The sequence below is a fragment of the Phlebotomus argentipes genome, unplaced genomic scaffold (assembly GCF_947086385.1).
Source record: "Phlebotomus argentipes unplaced genomic scaffold, Phlebotomus argentipes genome assembly contig_15, whole genome shotgun sequence".
NCBI lineage: Eukaryota > Metazoa > Arthropoda > Insecta > Diptera > Psychodidae > Phlebotomus > Phlebotomus argentipes.
This window is the reverse complement of record NW_026776181.1, coordinates 13,719,723-13,739,133: the sequence shown is the minus strand read 5'-3', so window position 1 is coordinate 13,739,133 and position 19,411 is coordinate 13,719,723. Positions and strand designations below refer to the sequence as shown.

General features: G+C 37.1%; 3 protein-coding genes across 7 annotated transcripts; 2 read left to right on the top strand and 1 right to left on the bottom strand.

Annotated features, from left to right (window-relative positions):
* Positions 1–201: 201 nt before the first annotated feature.
* Positions 202–3,421, top strand: LOC132263320 (ATP-binding cassette sub-family G member 4-like). The gene is made up of 9 exons (XM_059763027.1): positions 202–464; positions 523–747; positions 839–962; positions 1,037–1,226; positions 1,291–1,789; positions 1,850–1,992; positions 2,060–2,228; positions 2,297–2,553; positions 2,611–3,421. Exons 2-9 carry the CDS (start codon positions 666–668, stop codon positions 2,953–2,955), a joined length of 1,809 nt encoding a protein of 602 aa, XP_059619010.1. The 5' UTR covers positions 202–464; positions 523–665; the 3' UTR covers positions 2,956–3,421.
* A 945-nt stretch (positions 3,422–4,366) lies between these two features.
* LOC132262900 (icarapin-like) lies at positions 4,367–7,548 on the top strand. The gene is made up of 6 exons (XM_059762383.1): positions 4,367–4,568; positions 4,692–4,786; positions 5,514–5,708; positions 6,049–6,164; positions 6,225–6,470; positions 6,925–7,548. Exons 2-6 carry the CDS (start codon positions 4,720–4,722, stop codon positions 7,321–7,323), a joined length of 1,023 nt encoding a protein of 340 aa, XP_059618366.1. The 5' UTR covers positions 4,367–4,568; positions 4,692–4,719; the 3' UTR covers positions 7,324–7,548.
* LOC132262899 (CUGBP Elav-like family member 2) lies at positions 7,544–17,627 on the bottom strand. 5 transcript variants are annotated; one of them, XM_059762380.1, is made up of 7 exons: positions 16,607–17,627; positions 16,369–16,458; positions 10,162–10,340; positions 9,715–10,030; positions 9,103–9,297; positions 8,441–8,587; positions 7,544–8,354 (listed from the first exon to the last, which is right to left on the bottom strand). In XM_059762380.1, the coding sequence occupies exons 1-7, from the start codon at positions 16,623–16,625 to the stop codon at positions 8,083–8,085; spliced, it is 1,218 nt and encodes a 405-aa protein (XP_059618363.1). In that variant the 5' UTR covers positions 16,626–17,627; the 3' UTR covers positions 7,544–8,082. The 5 variants fall into 5 exon arrangements, with proteins under 5 accessions (XP_059618363.1, XP_059618360.1, XP_059618361.1 ...); XM_059762377.1 differs by having other exon boundaries at positions 16,369–17,627; XM_059762378.1 differs by having other exon boundaries at positions 9,715–10,003; positions 16,369–17,627.
* Between the last annotated feature and the right edge of the window lie 1,784 nt (positions 17,628–19,411).

The window sequence follows — 19,411 nt, the reverse complement described above, 5'->3', positions numbered from 1 at the left end:
TTTATTCACTTGACCAATCCTATTGGTTTGCTTAAGGTCACCAATACTTATTATTTTCTCGCATTCAACGTTTGTTATTTTCCTGATAAAATGAAACTGTGTTGATGATGTTGAGAATGTAGATTAATTTTTCCTGTGATGGTATGCTGCTTTTCAGATGATTGCTATAAAGAGTGTATCAAACACTCTTTGTGAGCAGTCAACTAAGTGCTGTGAGCAAGTAATGTGTACTTCTTCGGCGCCGCATTTTTATATATCTGTGAAACAATCATTATGTGTGTCAATCTTTGACACCAAAAGCAATTTATTCGGTATATTCTCTTAATTTGACAGTGACTTTTATCACTTAAATAAACCGTAGTTAAGCTATGGAAAAAAGTACAGTTTCTTTTCATGCAATCTACGTGTGTGTATATATTCTTTAACAGCATTCCACAAAGTGGGTTTGAGGTGTGACGTGTTGGGTATGTATATTAATAAATATGTATTTCACGAGAAATAATTACTGTATGTTTTATGTAGATTACAAAACGCATATAAACTGGTAATTATCAGAAGCCGAAGCGATGTGTTCACCAAACATCGTTGCTGGAAATTCAGCCTGATTTGAGGAACTTGACACAGAATAAGATCTTGAATGCATTTAGTTCGAGACATTTGACATCATGGCTGCTATCGATATTGATATTAAAGCCTACAGAAAGAGTATTGATATACACTTCCATCAGTTAGCTTACACAACGCCGGGTAAGTATATAGAGTTGGTCTAATCAAAGACTTGCAGATAATTTTGAAAATTCTCATTGCTTTCATTTTATTCGCAATCTTCTCACAACAGGCAAAGACAGCGTCAAGATACTCCATGATATTTCTGGCAAATTCAACTCCGGAAAGCTGACAGCCATTCTTGGACCGTCTGGAGCTGGAAAAACCACTCTTCTCAACATATTATCAGGCTTCAAGTAAATGCAAAAGAAATTTCACAACAAAAATAGCCAAAACATTCTCATGATTTCTTATTTTTCTGTATTTCCAGGACTAAAGGAGTTACAGGGACAATTCTTGTCAATGGAGCAGTTCGGGATAAGAATGATTTTAGAAATAAGTCTTCCTACATTCCACAAGAATTCCCAATGCTGGGAAAACTCACAACACTTGAGACATTAAAAACTGCTGCTGATTTAAAATTGCCCGTGAAATTGTCTGGCGAAGTTAAGCAGAAAATTGTAAGACTCATAAAATCACTAATTGAATGAACTATTAATTTATGCTCTTGTAAATTTTATCAAGATTTCCGATGTGACACAAATTCTAGGCTTGGAAAAATGCCTCAACACTCGCGTGGAGACACTGTCCGGCGGAGAGCGGAAGCGTCTCTCGATAGGAGTGGAGCTCATCACGAATCCTCCCGTGATGTTCTTCGACGAGCCCACGAGTGGACTGGATAGCGTGTCGTGTGATCAGGTGGTGACCCATCTGAAGGCACTGGCGCACTCTGGAAGAACAGTGGTTTGCGTCATTCATCAGCCCTCTTCGCACATACTTGAACTCTTTGATGACCTGTTCGTGCTGTCCGAAGGCCAGTGCATATATAGTGGTGCTGTTGATGGTATCATCCCAGCATTCCAAGAAGCTGGATATGACTGTCCCCAATACTACAATCGTGCGGATTTTGCTCTCGAAGTCGCCAGCGACGAGCGAGATGGAAACTTAACTGCTCTGATAGAGAATCATCGCAACAAGCATGGTTCATCGTTTGAAGATACCGATGGCTCGGGTGATGAATTTAGTAAGGAATGAGATTGTGATTTGTTGTGCAGAAATTCTATATGAATGTCTCTCTTTACAGCGTACGTTTTGAGCCCCGAATCGGCGGATAAGAAGAAGCAAAAATTGGTGCAAAAGACACAAAAGCTTGTGTATCCTGTATCAAGATGGAATCAATTTCTCATACTGTCGAAAAGATCACTACTGTGTACTTACAGAGACTTCGTACGTATATTCACCATTAATTAATTAATATGATTTCCTTGTATTTCAATACAATCATTCTTCGTAGTTCTTTGCACAATTACGGATCATCACACACATAATCGTTGCAATGCTTCTTGGATTTGTGTTTTTCGACATCGGATCAGATGCTGCAAATGTGCTAACCAACATTTCGTGCCTCTTTTTCTTCATTCTCTTCATATTCTTCGGGAACAGCATGCCCACAGCTCTGTGTTGTAAGACTAGAAATTTCTTCAAGCCATGCAATGTGAGATTACCAATAACTGTTCCACTTTCTTTGCAGATCCATCGGAAGCTTCTGTATTTCTTCGTGAACACTTGAACAATTGGTACTCACTTGGAGCATACTTCATGTCTAAGATAATAGCTGATCTTCCTCTGCAAATTATGTGTCCGTCGCTCTTCATTCTGATCGGATATTTTCTGTCAGGACAACCACAGGAGGAGCATCGCTTTGCCATGATGTGGTTTATTTGCCTCTTGACAGCCATCAGCGCTCAGGCGATGGGATTACTCGCCGGCGCTGCTTTCAATGTTCAGGTAAACAATCTCTTAACGGAAGAAAAGATCATCTAATAACGCACTATTATTTCACAGATGGGTATCTTCCTGATCCCTGCTTCTTGCATCCCAATGCTGGTCTTCTCAGGATACTTCATCCGATTCAATGAACTCCACTTCATATTTAAACCACTCAGTTATATATCGCTGTTTCGATATAGCTTCGAAGGATCCATCCAAGCTATTTACGGCTTCGATCGGGGAAACTTGACGTGTTCAGAAACATTCTGTTACTACAAGAATGCTGACAAAATACTCAAAACTTTGAACATGACTGAAAATACGTTCGGTTGGGATCTCGCGGGTTTGCTCCTGTGGGCAGTTGTATTTCAAATAGGAGTTTTTATTGCTCTGAAGATTCGCCTCAGGCAAGCAAAGTAACATAGGACATCGTTTATACAGTGTCCAAGAAAATAAGGTGCTCAAAGTCGTGAGAAATCTTTCCATTTTTACGTAGAGACAATTCTTAGTATGTTATATATTTTATCAGATTTTTTTTACAAACAATAAAACATTGAAAGAAAGATTAAAAACAGTTTACTGATCTTATTAACAAAAAAAAACACACATCTCCAGATTAATGACTCAACTGAGACGCACGTTAGCTTTGTGACTCAGCTTGGCAAACAAGTCTCAGTTGCGTTAACAATTAATAATAAGATATACATATGATTTTTTCTGATCTAACAACAGGTTCTACATCAATAAAACGTCTAGATTTACATTATATATCTTCTGGTGTTTCTGTAAAGTCAACGAAGGAAATATTCAACCATTACATTTTATGCAAATGTAATTTTTCAAAGAACTGTCAATGGTTTCACGTGAACATAATTAGTAAATAAAGCAAAATACACAATGAATCACTATTTAGTGTATCTATTTCCATGCCAAATTTTGAATTTGCATCTTAATTGTTTATTTACATACTTTCAAAAGTCCTCCTGCAAAAAGTAATTTATTGACTTGCGTCAGGTCATTTGAGAACATAAGGTGGGAAATCCCACAAATGAAATTTATAGTCACAAGCTGAGAAACAGTGCTAAACAGGGTTGTTTTAAATCATATGTCAGTTAAGCAATTATGAAAGAATCCTTTTGTTTTGCAGTGTGTCAAAAGGAGAACTAAAATCGAAATTAAGTGTGAATTTGGCTAGTATTTGAGGAATATTTTCGCCATCGGACGCACAAATTTATCATGGAGTTTTCCAGAGGTATTAAATCAATTAATGATACGGTTTACAAGTAGAATCATTTTTTCAGCGAGGTTATTTATTTATAAATTTAAACACTATTCTATTTCGATGATACCGGTTATTCCGCGGTAAGTAATTGCCCGCGTATAATAAAATAGTGATTGTTTCAATGGCAAAGAGGCATGTTTGCCAGGACTTCGTGGAAATGATGCAGAACATGTGCCTCTAATATAAATATGGCCAGTGTGTGACCCACTTAGTAATTAAGAAGAGCCAATAAAATATTCAATACTGCACTTTTCATGATCCGTTTTGCAATTTACTCAAACAATTACTCAAAGCGTTTGCACTCTGTACCATTGCATTGTTCATCGTTATTTAATGTGAGTGTTCTCTATAGTCAGCAATAAAAAAAGAGGAGTGAGTAATGAAAGTCTTTTCCTGAAAAATTTTCATGTTAAGTTGAAATTGAAGTGAAAAAAAAATCGACATCTGATGCAGAATGTCACAAGTTTCTCGTGGCGCGCGAAGTATTTTCTAGGCATTTACACAGTCGTTTTCACTCGTGCTTCACCCACCGCCACTTATATATTGGAGCGATGCTGATCACCTTCAGTTTAGTTGGCAGAAGATAGTCACAACGAACGAGTGTGTCAGTGCTTCCTCAAAAAGTGCGCTTTTCTACTCCGCGGAATTCAGTTTTTAAATTAAATAATTCGACATTGAGTGGCTAAAAATTTTAAGGCAATTTTCCCCGCTTAAGTTTCTCAATTCACGCGTGAGCTTCAAGTTGCTCAAGGCAGGTTTTTCTGCAGAGTTTCCTTGTCAATTGTATTGATTTACTGATAAGCCAAACTATGCTCAAGCATTAGCGTTTTTTTTTGACAGTCGCTCATCACAGATTGTTTTCTCTCCGACACAGAATTATTGTCAGTTCAAGTGAAGCCAGCATGAAGCTGATTACATCAACATTTTTAATCGTATCGGCGACGATACTTTGCGTATCTGCTCTACCAGGTAAACTTACACCAGACACAATTCATCAAGCTTCACTCATACTAACAATTAGTAGTTTGAATAACTTTTTTAACCGTGGGATATCGTGTGAAGGTGAATCTGAATGTTAGCAATTCATTCGTGATGCCGATTACATTCAATTGCCGTAGAATGGATTAATCATCCTCCTTTCGCGGTTCTGCACGTTCTAGCATTCAGCCATAGAACATTCGATGGCTCCTCTTATTCCGGCCTAAGTCCAAATGAAAATGGGTATGAATAACAAGTGGGTGTGACAAGTTTACATAGGGAGAGAGAAGCGCAAAAAGCCATGAGCGAATATATATGAATCTCTCACAGCAGAATAATGATCTTGTTTACGTTGCCCAAGCCAAATGCAGGCACAAATATAATCTCAAACGCAACTAAAAAATAATTTGATGCAATTTTTTGCCACACAACACTGTGTGAGCAATAAAATCGCTTTACATATGTACAATAATACGAGAGAAAAAAAAGAACTATATCGGCGCAACTCAAAAATGTTTGATTTTTTTCACTCGACACATCCGCTGTAGTCTGAAGAGAGTTTTATTAACTATTAACTCTTTGTTGCCACACATGGAGAGTCACACAGGGAAAATAAAACAATATATGAAGAGATGAACTCAGACTCATCACAATTGATTTGCGCAAAATTTCCCATGTATAGAAAATACTAAATGAAGCAATATCATTTCTATTGCAGCAAGCTTTAACCCGGATGACGATGCTGAAGTCGTGGTTGTGCCTCTGGAGAAGCAGAGTCCATCGGAAAAGGGTGATTCTGATCCCAACTTCGATGACTTCGATGGTGTTGTTGAGGGAGAAATTCCTGGTGGATTTTTCACCATCTTTCGTCCATTCAGCTTTGACATTAGCAGCATCTTCAGCAATTTTGAAGGTTGGTTTTCGTGAATCACTTTATTTGAGCCTCATTATTCACCAGTGAAGCAACAAATAAACACGTGCTCGAAGAACGCTTCTGGAATAATCTAGCATCGTGCAAAGACGAAGAGATAAGTTTGATTTATTCACTTGAATTACTATGGAGAAACATGCATCCGGCAACAGTGAACGTCTTCGAGTCAGATTCAATTATTTCAAAGTGCGGTTCACACATTTTTTCATGCATCAATTGAAAAAGTATATGAAAAATCATCTGTATAAATTAAATAACCACAATATATAGCGATACATGCAGTCGTTGTGGGCGTCTTTGATGTGCTTTTCCATCTTTGCAGATACGCTGAGGCGAATGAGGGAACATCTTTGGAATAGCAGACCTCCCTTCTCCGGTGATGGTGTTGATGTTGATGAGGTGGATCCGTCCAAGGGAAACACAACATCAACTGTGCAGGTATTTTCCATAGAAAATTCTATATAATTTCAGCGAATGCCTCATTAAATCCACTTTTAGATCATTGATGGTCACAAGGTGACTACAAATGAGACGATTTATGTGAAGAAAACCGATTTCGGTACGTCAATCTTCAAGCACAGAACAGTTGATGTGCAGCCTCTGGACGAAGAGGGAAGTGACAGTACAACAATCAATCCCAAAGCCGAATCCACCACAAAGAGGGACACAGAACTCGCGAAGGATCCAGAGTCCGCGGAGTTTGATGCGACGGAAAATGAAGTGGTGAAAGGAATTGTTGACGAGGTAAAAGATGAGAATGAACCTCTGACCCGTTAAAGTTATGTTTTGTTAATGCTTTACCGAAACTTATACTTTCTTGATGTCTCTATTGATGTTACAATATCTCAAAGGTGCTGAATTTGTTTAATTTTTAATAATTGCATGAAATTTAATAAAAAAAAAAAGAAAGAGCATTTCTTTAAGCTGTTGCCCTGTCTCAATGTGACAAATATCTCGAAATCTATACATACTTAAAAAGAATAACATGGATTATATGTTTTCTACTTAAACAAAAAATAAACAAATATGATTATGCATATGAATATTTCTGATTTGATTACTCTTGAAGGATGGAAACTTGGAATTATGCATGACTGTACATATTTGCGTGGTGTTTACTAATTTCATTAAAAAAGAATTTTTCACCTGATTATATTCGTTATTGGGCTGTCTCAAATCTTATTTTCTCTTCATACAGAGCAATGTATTGCACGATATAGTGAATCCACAGATACCTTTAAGAGCACATGTTGAGGACTTTGGATCACCCGAAGGCGCATATCAATTCGCACCGTCGTCACAATCTGCACACCTGTTCTCATCTCATAAATCACACGAACTCAGTTCATGGATGGATGATGTTAATTTTCAAGATAACTCTAGTCCGTACTTCTCGAAGTTCAGTAAGAATGATATCGAGAAGGAAATTGGTGAGTCTGCGTTGATTGACTTGTCAGACGATATTGCGGTTAATGAGATGCTTGCCGATCAAGGAGTTGCAGCCTCAGACGATGTTGAAGTCTTTACGGTTGACAACATCGACACAAAGAACCATCAAAATAAGTATCACTATTCAGATGTTAATCCTATCAAATAGGACTGTTAAAACACCAACTGAAACACTTTAACTATCATTCTACCAAAGATTCTCTGCCTCTCTTTACTATTTTCACAATATTTATCTATAATTATTTGTAAAATATTTATGAGACTTTCACATTTTTATTTATTTATTCTCCTTCAACTGGAATGAAAAGACTTCGAGTTAATTTTTTTTTATTGTATAATTTCAAATATGTTATAATAAAAACAGCAAATATAATTCTCTACCATTTATTTCCTACAAATTTAAAATCTTCTTTGGTGATTACAATATTTGTTTGTTGTATTAAAAGAAGCTATTTTATGAAAGGATTCTGCTTATTTTTTTTTCATTTTGGCCACGTAATAATAGCAGAATTGCAGCTAATAATTTTTTAAGTACAGATATTTGAAGATTTATTATTGTCTAAAAACTGGAAGATGCCTGTCACTGTTGATATTCCTACTTAAGTACATAGCAATGTTTCTAAACATCTGTCAATGACACTTTTTTTTATGTCTATAATTTGGAAATTAGAAAAAAAGAAAACTATTCGCTCTCACTGGCACAATATTGTTTCACGTTAAATAATTTATTTATTTCTTTCATAATATACCTATATAAAATCATAACAACAAAAAGTGTTGATTGAAACTATATTTCTGATCAGATTAAGGATATTTTCTTTTGTAAATGGTTTTGCTGGGTAACAGAGATTACTTGTTTCTTTTTTCTTTTAATGCAAGACAACAATTTGATGAAGATGTGCGCATTTCAGTATGGCTTTGAAGTCTCTTTGGTTCTCTTAAGTTGGACTTTGAGTCGCTTAGTGCCGATTTGGAAGCCATGCATTGTCTGGATGGCCGTTTGTGCTGAATTAGGATTATCATAGGAAACAAAACCAAAGCATTTTGAGAGATTCGTCTGCTTGTCGATAAACACCTTTGATGACACAACATTGCCAAAGGGTAAGAATGTTGATGCTAAGTCCGTGTCGGTGAATTCCTGCGGAAGGTGGTAGATAAAGAGATTACAGCCTTCGGGACCTGCATGGGAGAGAGAGAGAGAGGAAGAAGATGTGAAACTTTGGGCTTTAAAGGGTTAAGACTCTTAAGAGTGGTGAGAGGCAAACCTTCGATTTGTTTCCCAGCAACAGACGCAATTGCTGTGGAGCCCAATTGAGCGGGAAATGCTGACACAGTGGGTGAGGCACCCAATCCTGGAAGGCCCGTTGCAGCTGCTGTATATGCCACTGGTAAGCTGTCAGCATTTGCCGTCCCTTTGCATAAGACATAGAGGCCAGAGTGAGTCTTGTGGTAATTGATATTCTAAGTTAAACTGCTATAAATAGTCTTAGAATGGAAGAATAGCATTGTATGCACTGACAATTTAGTGACGACTCTTTGCAATCTTTGAACTATTAGCGACATATTACTGTTGGCATATAATGACTGTGAAGAGATATTTATTAGAGAATCGTACACTCGGAGCCGTTGGTTCTTCTTCCATCACTTAGCACATGCATTCAAAGTAGGTGTACATACATAACCATCGGAGTTATTTACTCATTCAGCGATTATCACTTGCGGAGTAAGTGTATGTACAAACAGATCAATCGAACGCTCACGCACACACTCTCTGTCACTGTACAAACATTGAAGAGTATACCTCGGAGAGCGGTGTGATTGTACAGAGGTTTTGCGCAAGCACTTTGCCTACCGGGCCAGAGATGGGGCTCTAACTACGGATGGTAGCGCTTAGAGGAAGTGGCGAGCATATGCTCGACGTACTCACAGAGTGGCTTCCCTGCGATTGCCGTGGCGGCCGATATCGGCGATATGGCCGTGATTGTGGGTGGCTGGGGAGACGTCGACTGGGGCACTGGGTGAGCCATTGCGGCGAGGGTGACAACGTTTTGCATGGACATTGGCGCCAAGAGACCACTTGCCGAAGGAGTTGACGCCGGATCTGCAGCTGGCGATGCTAAACCTTCGTTAGAGTTGCAATTATTTCGTTATTAGCAATAAGAATGTCTCCAGAGATTTTTGTATTATACGATGCAATTTTCCGAGAATCGATAGAATTCGTTAGAACAATGTGCATTTTTAAACACAAAACAACACACACACACACACACACAAATTGATTGGCTTTCAATGCCACAGCAAAGAAAGTCGCAACAGAGAAGTGCACAAGGGTGGAATTGGCACAATTTCTACGGTAATTGCATCTAACAACCAAACACTTGATAAGTCAGAAGCCGGAGTAATTACAAGCCAGATAACATAAATAATGTTCTTTAGAGACTAAATGTGTGGTATTGTTCTCCGTCTACAAACTCACTTACAACAAGTAAAATGAACAATTTGTACATGTAATTGGCCAAGAGATTATAATAAAAAGTACCTTGGAGCAACTGTTGCTGTATTCCAACAGTTTGGAGGCCTTGGAGTTGCTGAAATAGTTGAAGAGTCTGTGAGGGAGGAATTGCGTCAGCCGCCAAGAATGGGCTCTGCTGCTGCGGAGGATTGGGCAGAACAGGTGAGGACATCGTGGTGGCTGACTGCGTGAGTGGCATCGTGAGTCCATTCGATCCCGACACCGTCCAGAGATTCGCCTGCAGCTGCTGAAGCCGCTTCTGCTCCTTGTCCTTCTGCGTGTCGGCGAACTTCACCACAAGAGGAGCCGAGCATCCCTCCATAGTCTTGCTCTGATGGAGTCCCTTCAGAGTCGCACATCAAAATAATAATAATATAATTAGCACAAAATTGCGCCTGCCTTCTGCCTGAGCAAACCCACTGTTCTTCCGCAAGTCTTATAAATTCTAACAATGCAATATTACACATAATATACCTTAATAGCACTTATAGCCGCCTGTTTTGTGGCAAATGTGACGAATGCACAACCCTTGCTCTGTCCATTCTGATCCCTCAAGACTGTGCACTCTTCAATAGCTCCATGTCCTGAAAAGAGCTGCCTCACATCCTGTTCGTTGAATTTTTTGCTCAACATTCCCACAAAGAGTTTTCGATCTGGAATGAAAAGTCAATATTATTTTCAGTTCTAAGCCACGAGAATTGAAAAGCACAGAACTTCCATTATTTTCAACGTTATATCACAAAATCTGCGTGATTGACAATTTCGTCATATATTTATTCCCTCTCCTCTCCTCAATAATACTCTAGGCAAGATTCGACATAAAAATGCCTCACATGTCACATGTGATTTTTGTCAGAAGAACTCTGAAAGACTGACAATTTATCTTTTTCACTGAAAGGCCCACGGAAGTGCTTCGGATAGGTAAATTTGTGTTGTACACATCAAGAAAGATATTTCTTGTGGAAAAAAATATGGTGTTATTTTTAGAACTAGAGAAAGTGTCGTTAATGCCTAATGGATATTTCAAATTAACGAAATTGTGTATTTCTCTCATTGAACAGTGCCGAAATTGTAAGGAAAAATCTGCGAAGAAAAATCCCCTCTCTTCTGCTGCCTTATCACGAGCCATTCTGACAGACGACGTATCATTAGCAAATGTTCCGTGAATGGGTGTATGGAATTCGCTAAATAGACTTTACAATGTCAGTTTATATCACGGATTTTAGTGTATAGTGCTTGCTCAGCATAAACCCAGCCGTCGTTTATCAACACATGGAAAGAAATTCATGCAGAATCAGATTATTCAGAATAGACACCGTAAATTGAGTCAGCGGAATTTTCGTCGCTCTTCACCACTCACACCACATTGGAAAATCAAAATGTGGTTTCGCTACAAGAAGACTATTTATCAGTGTTGCGGAAAATTCAAGCACAAATATGCAACAAGTATTTTACAATATTATATTTACCATCAACTGCAATTTGTCAGATTATGAATGCATGAAATATTGTCACAGAAATGCCAGTCAATAGATGGTCTTGTGTGTAAAAAGCGTCAAATATACTGTATAATTGGGAAGAGAGTCTGAAAAATCAGTGAGCTAGAAATTCCGTGTGGCCACAGAACCACTAAACTTGATTAATCGACTCAGGAGCACTTAGGAAACAGATGAGCAATTTGGTTTCTGGTGGCTTGGAATTCTTATAATAGCTCCTGACCATTCGGAAAAATCGAATAACAGAAGCCTTTAGAAATATAACCTCTCACGATATGAAGGCTTGATTTCATTCCTTTGCGTTCTGGCTTCTGACTAATTACATAATTGGATGATAATCATTACAATAAGAATAATGGCATTATTATCGAAAGTTTTATCAGTGAAATAGGAAAATGCGATATTCATCTCTCATTTTAATTATTCTACACACATTATTTTGTGGCAGATGTTTTTGAATTAAATACAGAATAGTAAAACTGAGCAACATGATATGCTTTTTGCATCGCTGGCTGAGTTAGTAAAGTTTTTGTATAAGAGTATAATATCATGTTAAAGTCAAATAATTGTTGTTTTTATCAAAGAGACGCTTCAAGGCATCTTCTAACTCTTACTCAGATCATTACATTTCACTTTATGCAATGTCTTTCAATGGAGTGCTTGACGACTATTCAATATCCTGCACTGTTTGGCTACAAATTCAATTTATTTACACTCTCTCAGACATAAATACTCCACTTCTGTCGCTATACTGTATCAATCGACGTGAAAGTGTCCGCAAATGACCCCGAAGAAGCGATGCATGTGCCACGAAGAAATCAATAGACTGATTGTAGTGCTATTTATTGTCGTGAGCCACATAATTCAGTTCAAGCAGTGAAATTGTCATAAATATTATAGGCATCATGTATAGATATATGTATATCGATTAACTAATAATAGGCAAGAAAAAAAGCCACATAAAGCACAATAAGAGGTGAGTCGTGTGACATAGATTCTGGATGTACTGAAAAGACCGGAAGTTATTGTAAAAGCTTTTCGGTATAATGAAAATTGCTTTACATACAATTGTGCAATGCTGTTGCCCATATAAATCTTCTTATGGTTCAATTTTATTATGTTACACATGCGAAGATATAGTAAACCAAGGTCGACAGCATCAATACCAATGAAATTTATTTCCACTCATCGAGGAATTCAATGAAAAATGTGAAAAATATCAGTGTGGCAAGAGAGCCTGCAATTAATGTGTCACACATAAATTCCTGCAGTTGAATGAAAATCGAGTCTCATCCTCTTCGATCATTGCCATTTGTCTTCTCGCGAGTGATTGCTCTTCCACCGTCTTAAGTGTAATGTTCTCTCTAATGTAAATTTACAGTATTGGTGGAGAAACAATAAATCAAAAATAAACCATTCAGTATTATGTAAGAGCCGGGGCAGAAACGTCTCGTGGCGTTTTCAGTGATTGCAGAGAAAAATCTTAGAAATGTGCTGGTGCTTGAGACTGACAAGTCTTGTTCTTTTACTTATTTTCTATGGCACTCTTGAGTGGAAAAGGGAAAAAAAGCCGATAGAAAACGAGTATTTATAAACTCAGCTCCGTAAATGATCATCCAAAGTCGATTGAGCATATCTGCACATTTTTCTTACATTGTAACTCAATGAAATAATCATTCTGACGTCGCTGTTAGAAATCGATTTTCATTTTTATTTATCAACAACAGCAGCAAATATTTGATGATACAATTAATTCGATCAATTATTTACGCAAAAGTAAATCCACGTAAAATCAATTTAAAAATTATAAAATTAAATTAATTTCACATATACTATGTGTATACGCTTTAATTAAAGCTCGCGGAAATTGATATTGCATCAAATATCAATGTTTAACTTGATGATGTTTAATGTTTATAAGCGAATATTCTGTGCGTTCATTTTGTTGTGCATAAAAGCAGCATAATGCTTTTAATTAGTATTTTATTTCAATTCAATTTTATTATTTGTCAATTCTATGTTTTATTTACTGCTTCTTTTTAATTACAATATAAGAGTGTGTGATGCTTTTGTACAATTTGTGCAAATAATTGCTTGAACAATCCTCTAGTTTCCATGGAAAATAATGTGAAAAAAAAGATTCACAAATTTAAACTTTGAGTCCTATATTCTGCACATTTCGGGAAGAAAAACACAGAGTTTGTCTCTTGAGAGTTTCCTTGATAGTCATTTAAAAAGTATGCTTTTAGACTCACAAGTAGGAAAATTTCATGAGTGGTTTTCTCAAATCCAACAAGCACGTGTCGCGCTGTGCAAAGAAAAGTCAGCAAATTCAGCACCTTTGCTTAGAAAAATAATTTGTCACGGAAAAATTGCAATATCATGTCCTTGAAAATACATTATCGGCGTTTATTAATTGTTTATTTTGTGATAATGCAGAGCATGTGAAAATGAACATTATTGCGTGCTCGCAGGAATCTATTTGGCGTGAAATTTCACTTTAGTCTGTCCTCAAAACATGTTCAAAACTAACAAAATGTAAAAGCTCGGAATGCAATATGTATGCATGTATGAACAAATGGAAATGCATTAAGCATGAAAGTAAGCAACAAGTCTTCCCATATTTAACATTGCATGCCATTTCAATCACTTTTTGAAGTGCGTTTCGTTCGATGATAGTATTTCAGGTTGTACATATTGGACAAATAATTTAATAAAACTGAGGGGTTAAGAATAGTTATGCGGAAAAAGAGAGCAACAGTTGAGCATTTTATTGGGATTTCACGCACTGTGAACAACAAATTTGACCACAGAGATGGTTAGCAAAATCGCCAAACCGCATGTGCACACTAAAAATCATCAATAAGTCATTCTTGCAATAATTAAATACGTTTTGTGTCGTAGAGGTTATATTACATAGCATGTATTTTAATTGCAAATTTTTAGCGTATAATTGGCATGACAACTTATTTTTAGACAAAACAAAGCGGCAAAGTGATGCTAAGTAAAACAGTCTCTATATTTTGCGGATCTTGGGCAATACGTTTTTTTTCATAAATACGAGAAGAAACGGACATTGCAATATCTGTGGGAAATTTGAGGGGAAAAAACACTTAAGTGTGTCCACTTCAATTGAAGGTTTTCATTATCTATGGAATAACTCTCGCTAATATTCGTGTTTATTGAATTTCCAAACACACGATGTCGTGTTTGAACATATACAAATTCAATCTGTTTCTCAGAAGCTGGTTGTTAGAAGAAGACGATGAAAAAAAGCAGTAAATACAGCAAAATAGCACAATACATATAACAATAAAATTTCTCATATAGGTGAAGATTGTATAACTAACAATAGCGTATAATTTACTAACGTATTCTGAGGGCATTGAGGACGCCATTGGACAGGAAAGTATATTCGACATCGCCTGAGCAAACAAACAATTCTCTCTTTCTTGCTCACCTATTCAACTCTAACACCACTCACCAAGAGGAATTTATACAAGAGATTAAACTTATTTGTGAATGTGAGTTGCATAATAATTAGCAAAGTGTACATTGTTTTACACTACAAATATTAGTTTAGCGTTGTATTTGTATTTAATACCAATTCTTTGTTCAAGTCAAGCTGAAGTTTGTAAATGAAAAGTACTGTGCAAGACTCTCTATGTATATACAGATAAGTATATATTTGGTTTCGACATTACAGTCAAATGTGTAAAGAAAAATATATCATTGTTCATCACTATTGCTGCAAGTCATACGCCTTCAAAATATGCGGACTCGAAATTCTCGTCACCACACAGAAATTTTGAATAACGTACATAGCATCCAGAGATGGCTTATGCTAAGAATTTTTAAATAACCACAACTATCATATTTATGGCAGAAGAATGTAAAATGAAACCTCATTTCTTCTTTGGCGACTATGAGCACATCGATGGTAATTATCCCTAATTCAATTCATTAGGTTTTTTTTCTTCATTCGCATGCGACAGCGAATGGAATAAATAGAAAGTTATTGCGGAGATTCATATGCAATAATCATAAAACACGTTATGCACAGAAACGAAGCGAACGGAAAAGTACATAGTGAACCTTCTGCTATGTAAAAGTGTAAAATGATGACAACATTGGTACAAAAGGCTCTCTGTCATCATTTTTAAAGAATGCAGCACAGATATTGAATGCCTCTTTATCCTAAAAAGATTTTATATTCAGTGAGAGTAGAAGTAAGAATCTCCAATCCGATTATACTGTTATTCTTCTTTGATAATATTTCGGGCTCCTCTGCGTGGCTTCCGAATAAAAACATAATAGGTATATAAGGTATGTTCATACTTCGTAAAATTCTGCTATTTCATCTTCATCTGCCTTTGATGAGTCTGCTCAGACGTATGATGTATTTTTTGGAACGAATTCTTAGGCTATATTTTGCGTGAAAGTGGGATTTTCATTAAGGCCATGTATTTTTAAGGCATACAGAAGCATCATGCTCATGACATGAAAGTAAAATAGTCACCCGCGCATATTGTAAGGTGATGATTATTGTCGAAATTTCCATTTTGGCATTTTTCCAACATTCTTACACATGCACCTATTACTACTTCCCATTATTTTCATCCTTTCAGAATACTCCGAGTGTGTTCTTTGGCGCAATGAAATTTTCAAATTTCCATACAGTCGCCGAATGATGTCAGATTGGGAAGGTGGTGGCAGAGACGCATGGTTGAATTAGCAGTCAAGACACGATACCTCTGCTGGGGGCAATCGTGATAATTCAATTACAGATATGTGGCTGTCATGAAAAAAGTGGCCATCATGTGGTGATAATAGGTGTATAGTGTGTACAATGGCAAAAAGTTCGCAAGTCATGCAAATATGGTGTCCCTTGGACTCTTTTCCCAGTGACTCTCTAAACCATAATTAATTATTAGTAAGACTCCTTAGTGTATTCAATGCATCTCTCTGTGATTTATCTAATGATTTGTACTTCGCAGACCAACCAGAAAGTGCCATCCACTATGAAAAATGTTATATAACCAATTAACATATAAGCATTATGTAATCCTGCAAGTGAAGAGGAAAGAAAATATTCCCCAGAAAAAGGTGTACGAAGGCAAAATTATCGAAGATGTGTGAGCTCATGGACAGTATGTCTGACTGCTATTTACATGGCAAACAGTACCTGGAACGAGGTATGGAGTCGGATTTGGCGCTGGTAACCAATAGGCCGCTGATATGGATGGATATGCTGCATTTTTAGGACTTGCATGTCCTGGAATGGATATCGGAGAATTTCCTTTTGTGCGATTTTTCATGTCCATTCAATGTGAATTGCAGAAAATGCTTTGCAAATTAATTTATTTGCACCAAAACACTCTCTTTTTTTCGGCAATTTTGATGGGGCTCTGTTCAAATTTTACCTCTAGCACATTGTCTCATCCTGGCTGTCACAGAGCTTTCACACGCTGTGCACAAAATTTACAGAATCACTCATTTTTGCCGAACAATATGCCGTGTGCCAAAGGGAGGATTAAAAGCTTGATGGTAATCTTTGAAAATAAATTTTCCAAAGCGAATATTTCGATGGCAACTTGTTACACTGCAAATTGTACATATCCATTTGAGCTTCACCACATATTTTCCATTTAACAGTTCACTCTTTGGGCGACAGTGGAGTTGACACTTTGCTTATTTTATCCATATACTGCCAACATGCGATATTATCATGCACACACTGCTACTGAAGTTTGTATTGTATTGCTGCTATCCGATCGGATTCGATACATATTAATTGAGTGACGATGCAGGTAAATTTCCTTATTCCGCTCGCCGAAAAATCACCACACAGAAACGGGCATAGAAATAGGGGAAAAAAAGGCTCTTACGCACAAGCCGAATAGATCCTAATCACTGTCGCACGTAATATAATACAGTGAGTAAGTGGACTTAAAATATGTCACCAAACAAAAGCGATAGAACACCAACTATTTCTGACTGAGCCTTATTTAAAACTGAGGCATTTTACTTTTAGAATTATTGACACTATTGAAGTCTACTGTGAAGACACAATGAGCAATTTATCGGGTGTAACGTACTTTTGTACCGCAGACGACACGACAGAGATTCATCGAATAGTGAGCAATTGAAGATTGATTTAAATTCGCGCAGTGAGCCTATTAGTAGACGCACTGAGTGACACTGAATACGTTTATTTTTCGCGATTCCCTCTAATTTCACTCTTTGTCGCCCTTCAATTGCACAATAAAAAATTCACCAGTGTGCAATTTGGGTGTAAAACATATTCACAGATTTAAAAAAAAAATTGTTGTGCATTTGGGGGAGGGAAAAGAGATGTGATTTGCAAAAACTGGGGATTACTTTCCGCGACCGACACTCAATAGAAAAGTCTACACATTATGCGGCCGCGCGAACGACTAACTATTCAATGGGCGCGCAATGCTTCAAACAACATACGCAGTCTCCCAACGACATCGTCGTATTTAATATTCACATGGACGATCCACCATCGCGTCTTACGAAAAAACTACATACGCTGCATGCCACGGGCGCGAGACTGTGTTGGTTGGATTTGAGTAATGCCTGTGCAGTACTTCGGCGGAGCACGTCATCGTCAGGTAGAGGATAGGTGATCGTGTTGCAACACTTCTTCACATGGAATTTTATTGACTACACTTCTCGCTGTATTCTGTACCTTTTCAACTGAATGCCAGCAAATTACCTACAAATTGCACATTTTTACACGACAAGCACAACCGAAAGGGATCACAATTAGCCCGCGATGTTCGGCAAAGTGAGAATCACATGTTAATAGAATGGTTTGATAGCTGGAAGAATTTTCAAGACGGTTAGCTGTTTACCAGAGCATGAACTTGTAAATGACTCCATTCTGAGGGGAGATTTCAGAGATCACTTTCGACTATTTCTCCTCTTTTTTGTGTGTAACGAGAATTTTTCAAACTGTTGAATTAATTGATTTTCCAAGAAAATCAAGACTTACTCACCACTCATAATTTCTCTAGAACCACTAAACCAACACATACTTGAATCGCATTCTCTACGCGTAAAAAACCAATCGCGTAGAGAAGAGATTGACTTCCATGTGCATAGAATGTATCGACGGGTGCTCCGAAGACTATCAAAAGTCGTTTTTTGATAGTTGGCGTCTTATGTATGTTTGGATAGATCTTAATGTCTTCTATTACGTCTCAAAATATTACATTTGGATGAGCTAAAAACGCTAAAAAGACCTCATTTTTGTAGTTTTATTTAAATCTTGCCACTGTTAAAATGACGAGAAATCCATCGTGAGTGTCTTTCGGTTCGATAGATGGAAGACGAAAGTGGGAAAGAAAATGGACGGGAAAAATCGACTTATTATATCAAATATTTTCAGTTCGTCTATTAACTCTCTGTATGTCAGTTAATATTTCAATAAAAAACAGTGGAATAATCTGCGAAATATCCTAAAAAATAGAGTAGAGCAATATTATCAATTTAATGAAAGTTAAGAGAGAGTTTGAAGAAAAATTAGTCAAATTTCAAAGCAATATCAAATCTCAAACTTCAAGTTGCTCTACTGAAAAATGGCGATTTTGACTTTTGATCGTCTTCGGGGCACCCGTCGGCTTGAAAAAATGTGCACAGTGAGTGAAATAAAAATACGCCCATCACTGGCTTTGCAATTCAGAACAATAGGGATAATGGATCAAGTTGACATTCACTGTTTTCTCATCTTGAAATTATTCATCGCCCAGCGAATATTCTGAGCGGCGAGATGAATTTTTGAGCTTTGAACAAGAAATAAAAAAACAATTAAATATTAATTTCCCGGCGTTTGTAAAGAAAAATACGTAGAGAATTGCTCTGAGGGCCGAACGGTGAGACAACGCGCGAAGAGTGAGGAAATTCTATAGTATTATTCATGTAGAATATTCATGGCACAAATATGTTACCTACACATGTAGGGTATTGAGTATTCTGGTGCGATAGCGACGATTGAGATGGTGACGAGGGTTTGACACAAAAAACAATAGATGTTACATGGTATTGATTAGTTTGATGAATTTTTTCGTGTGCTTGTCCTTACACGAAAGTAAAACAAAGCCACTCTGTATCCTTATGTCCACATGTTTCCCTGCTTTATTGCTTGTTTAGAGAATTATGGTGGTGTAAAAAATGGGAATTTTTGAGCGAATATGTAATAA

Excerpts from the sequence above, each read along its gene's own strand:
- LOC132263320 (XM_059763027.1), top strand. The coding sequence starts at position 666 with ATGGCTGCTATCGATATTGATATTAAAGCCTACAGAAAGAGTATTGAT. Across the intron at positions 1,227-1,290 it reads GCGAAGTTAAGCAGAAAATT|ATTTCCGATGTGACACAAAT; the intron begins GTAAGACTCATA and ends AATTTTATCAAG. Across the intron at positions 2,554-2,610 it reads GCGCTGCTTTCAATGTTCAG|ATGGGTATCTTCCTGATCCC; the intron begins GTAAACAATCTC and ends ATTATTTCACAG.
- LOC132262900 (XM_059762383.1), top strand. The coding sequence starts at position 4,720 with ATGAAGCTGATTACATCAACATTTTTAATCGTATCGGCGACGATACTT. Across the intron at positions 5,709-6,048 it reads CATCTTCAGCAATTTTGAAG|ATACGCTGAGGCGAATGAGG; the intron begins GTTGGTTTTCGT and ends CCATCTTTGCAG. Across the intron at positions 6,165-6,224 it reads ACACAACATCAACTGTGCAG|ATCATTGATGGTCACAAGGT; the intron begins GTATTTTCCATA and ends ATCCACTTTTAG.
- LOC132262899 (XM_059762377.1), bottom strand. The coding sequence starts at position 16,507 with ATGGACATGAAAAATCGCACAAAAGGAAATTCTCCGATATCCATTCCA. Across the intron at positions 10,031-10,161 it reads CGGCTATAAGTGCTATTAAG|GGACTCCATCAGAGCAAGAC; the intron begins GTATATTATGTG and ends GCGACTCTGAAG. Across the intron at positions 9,298-9,714 it reads ACAGCAACAGTTGCTCCAAG|GTTTAGCATCGCCAGCTGCA; the intron begins GTACTTTTTATT and ends ACTCTAACGAAG.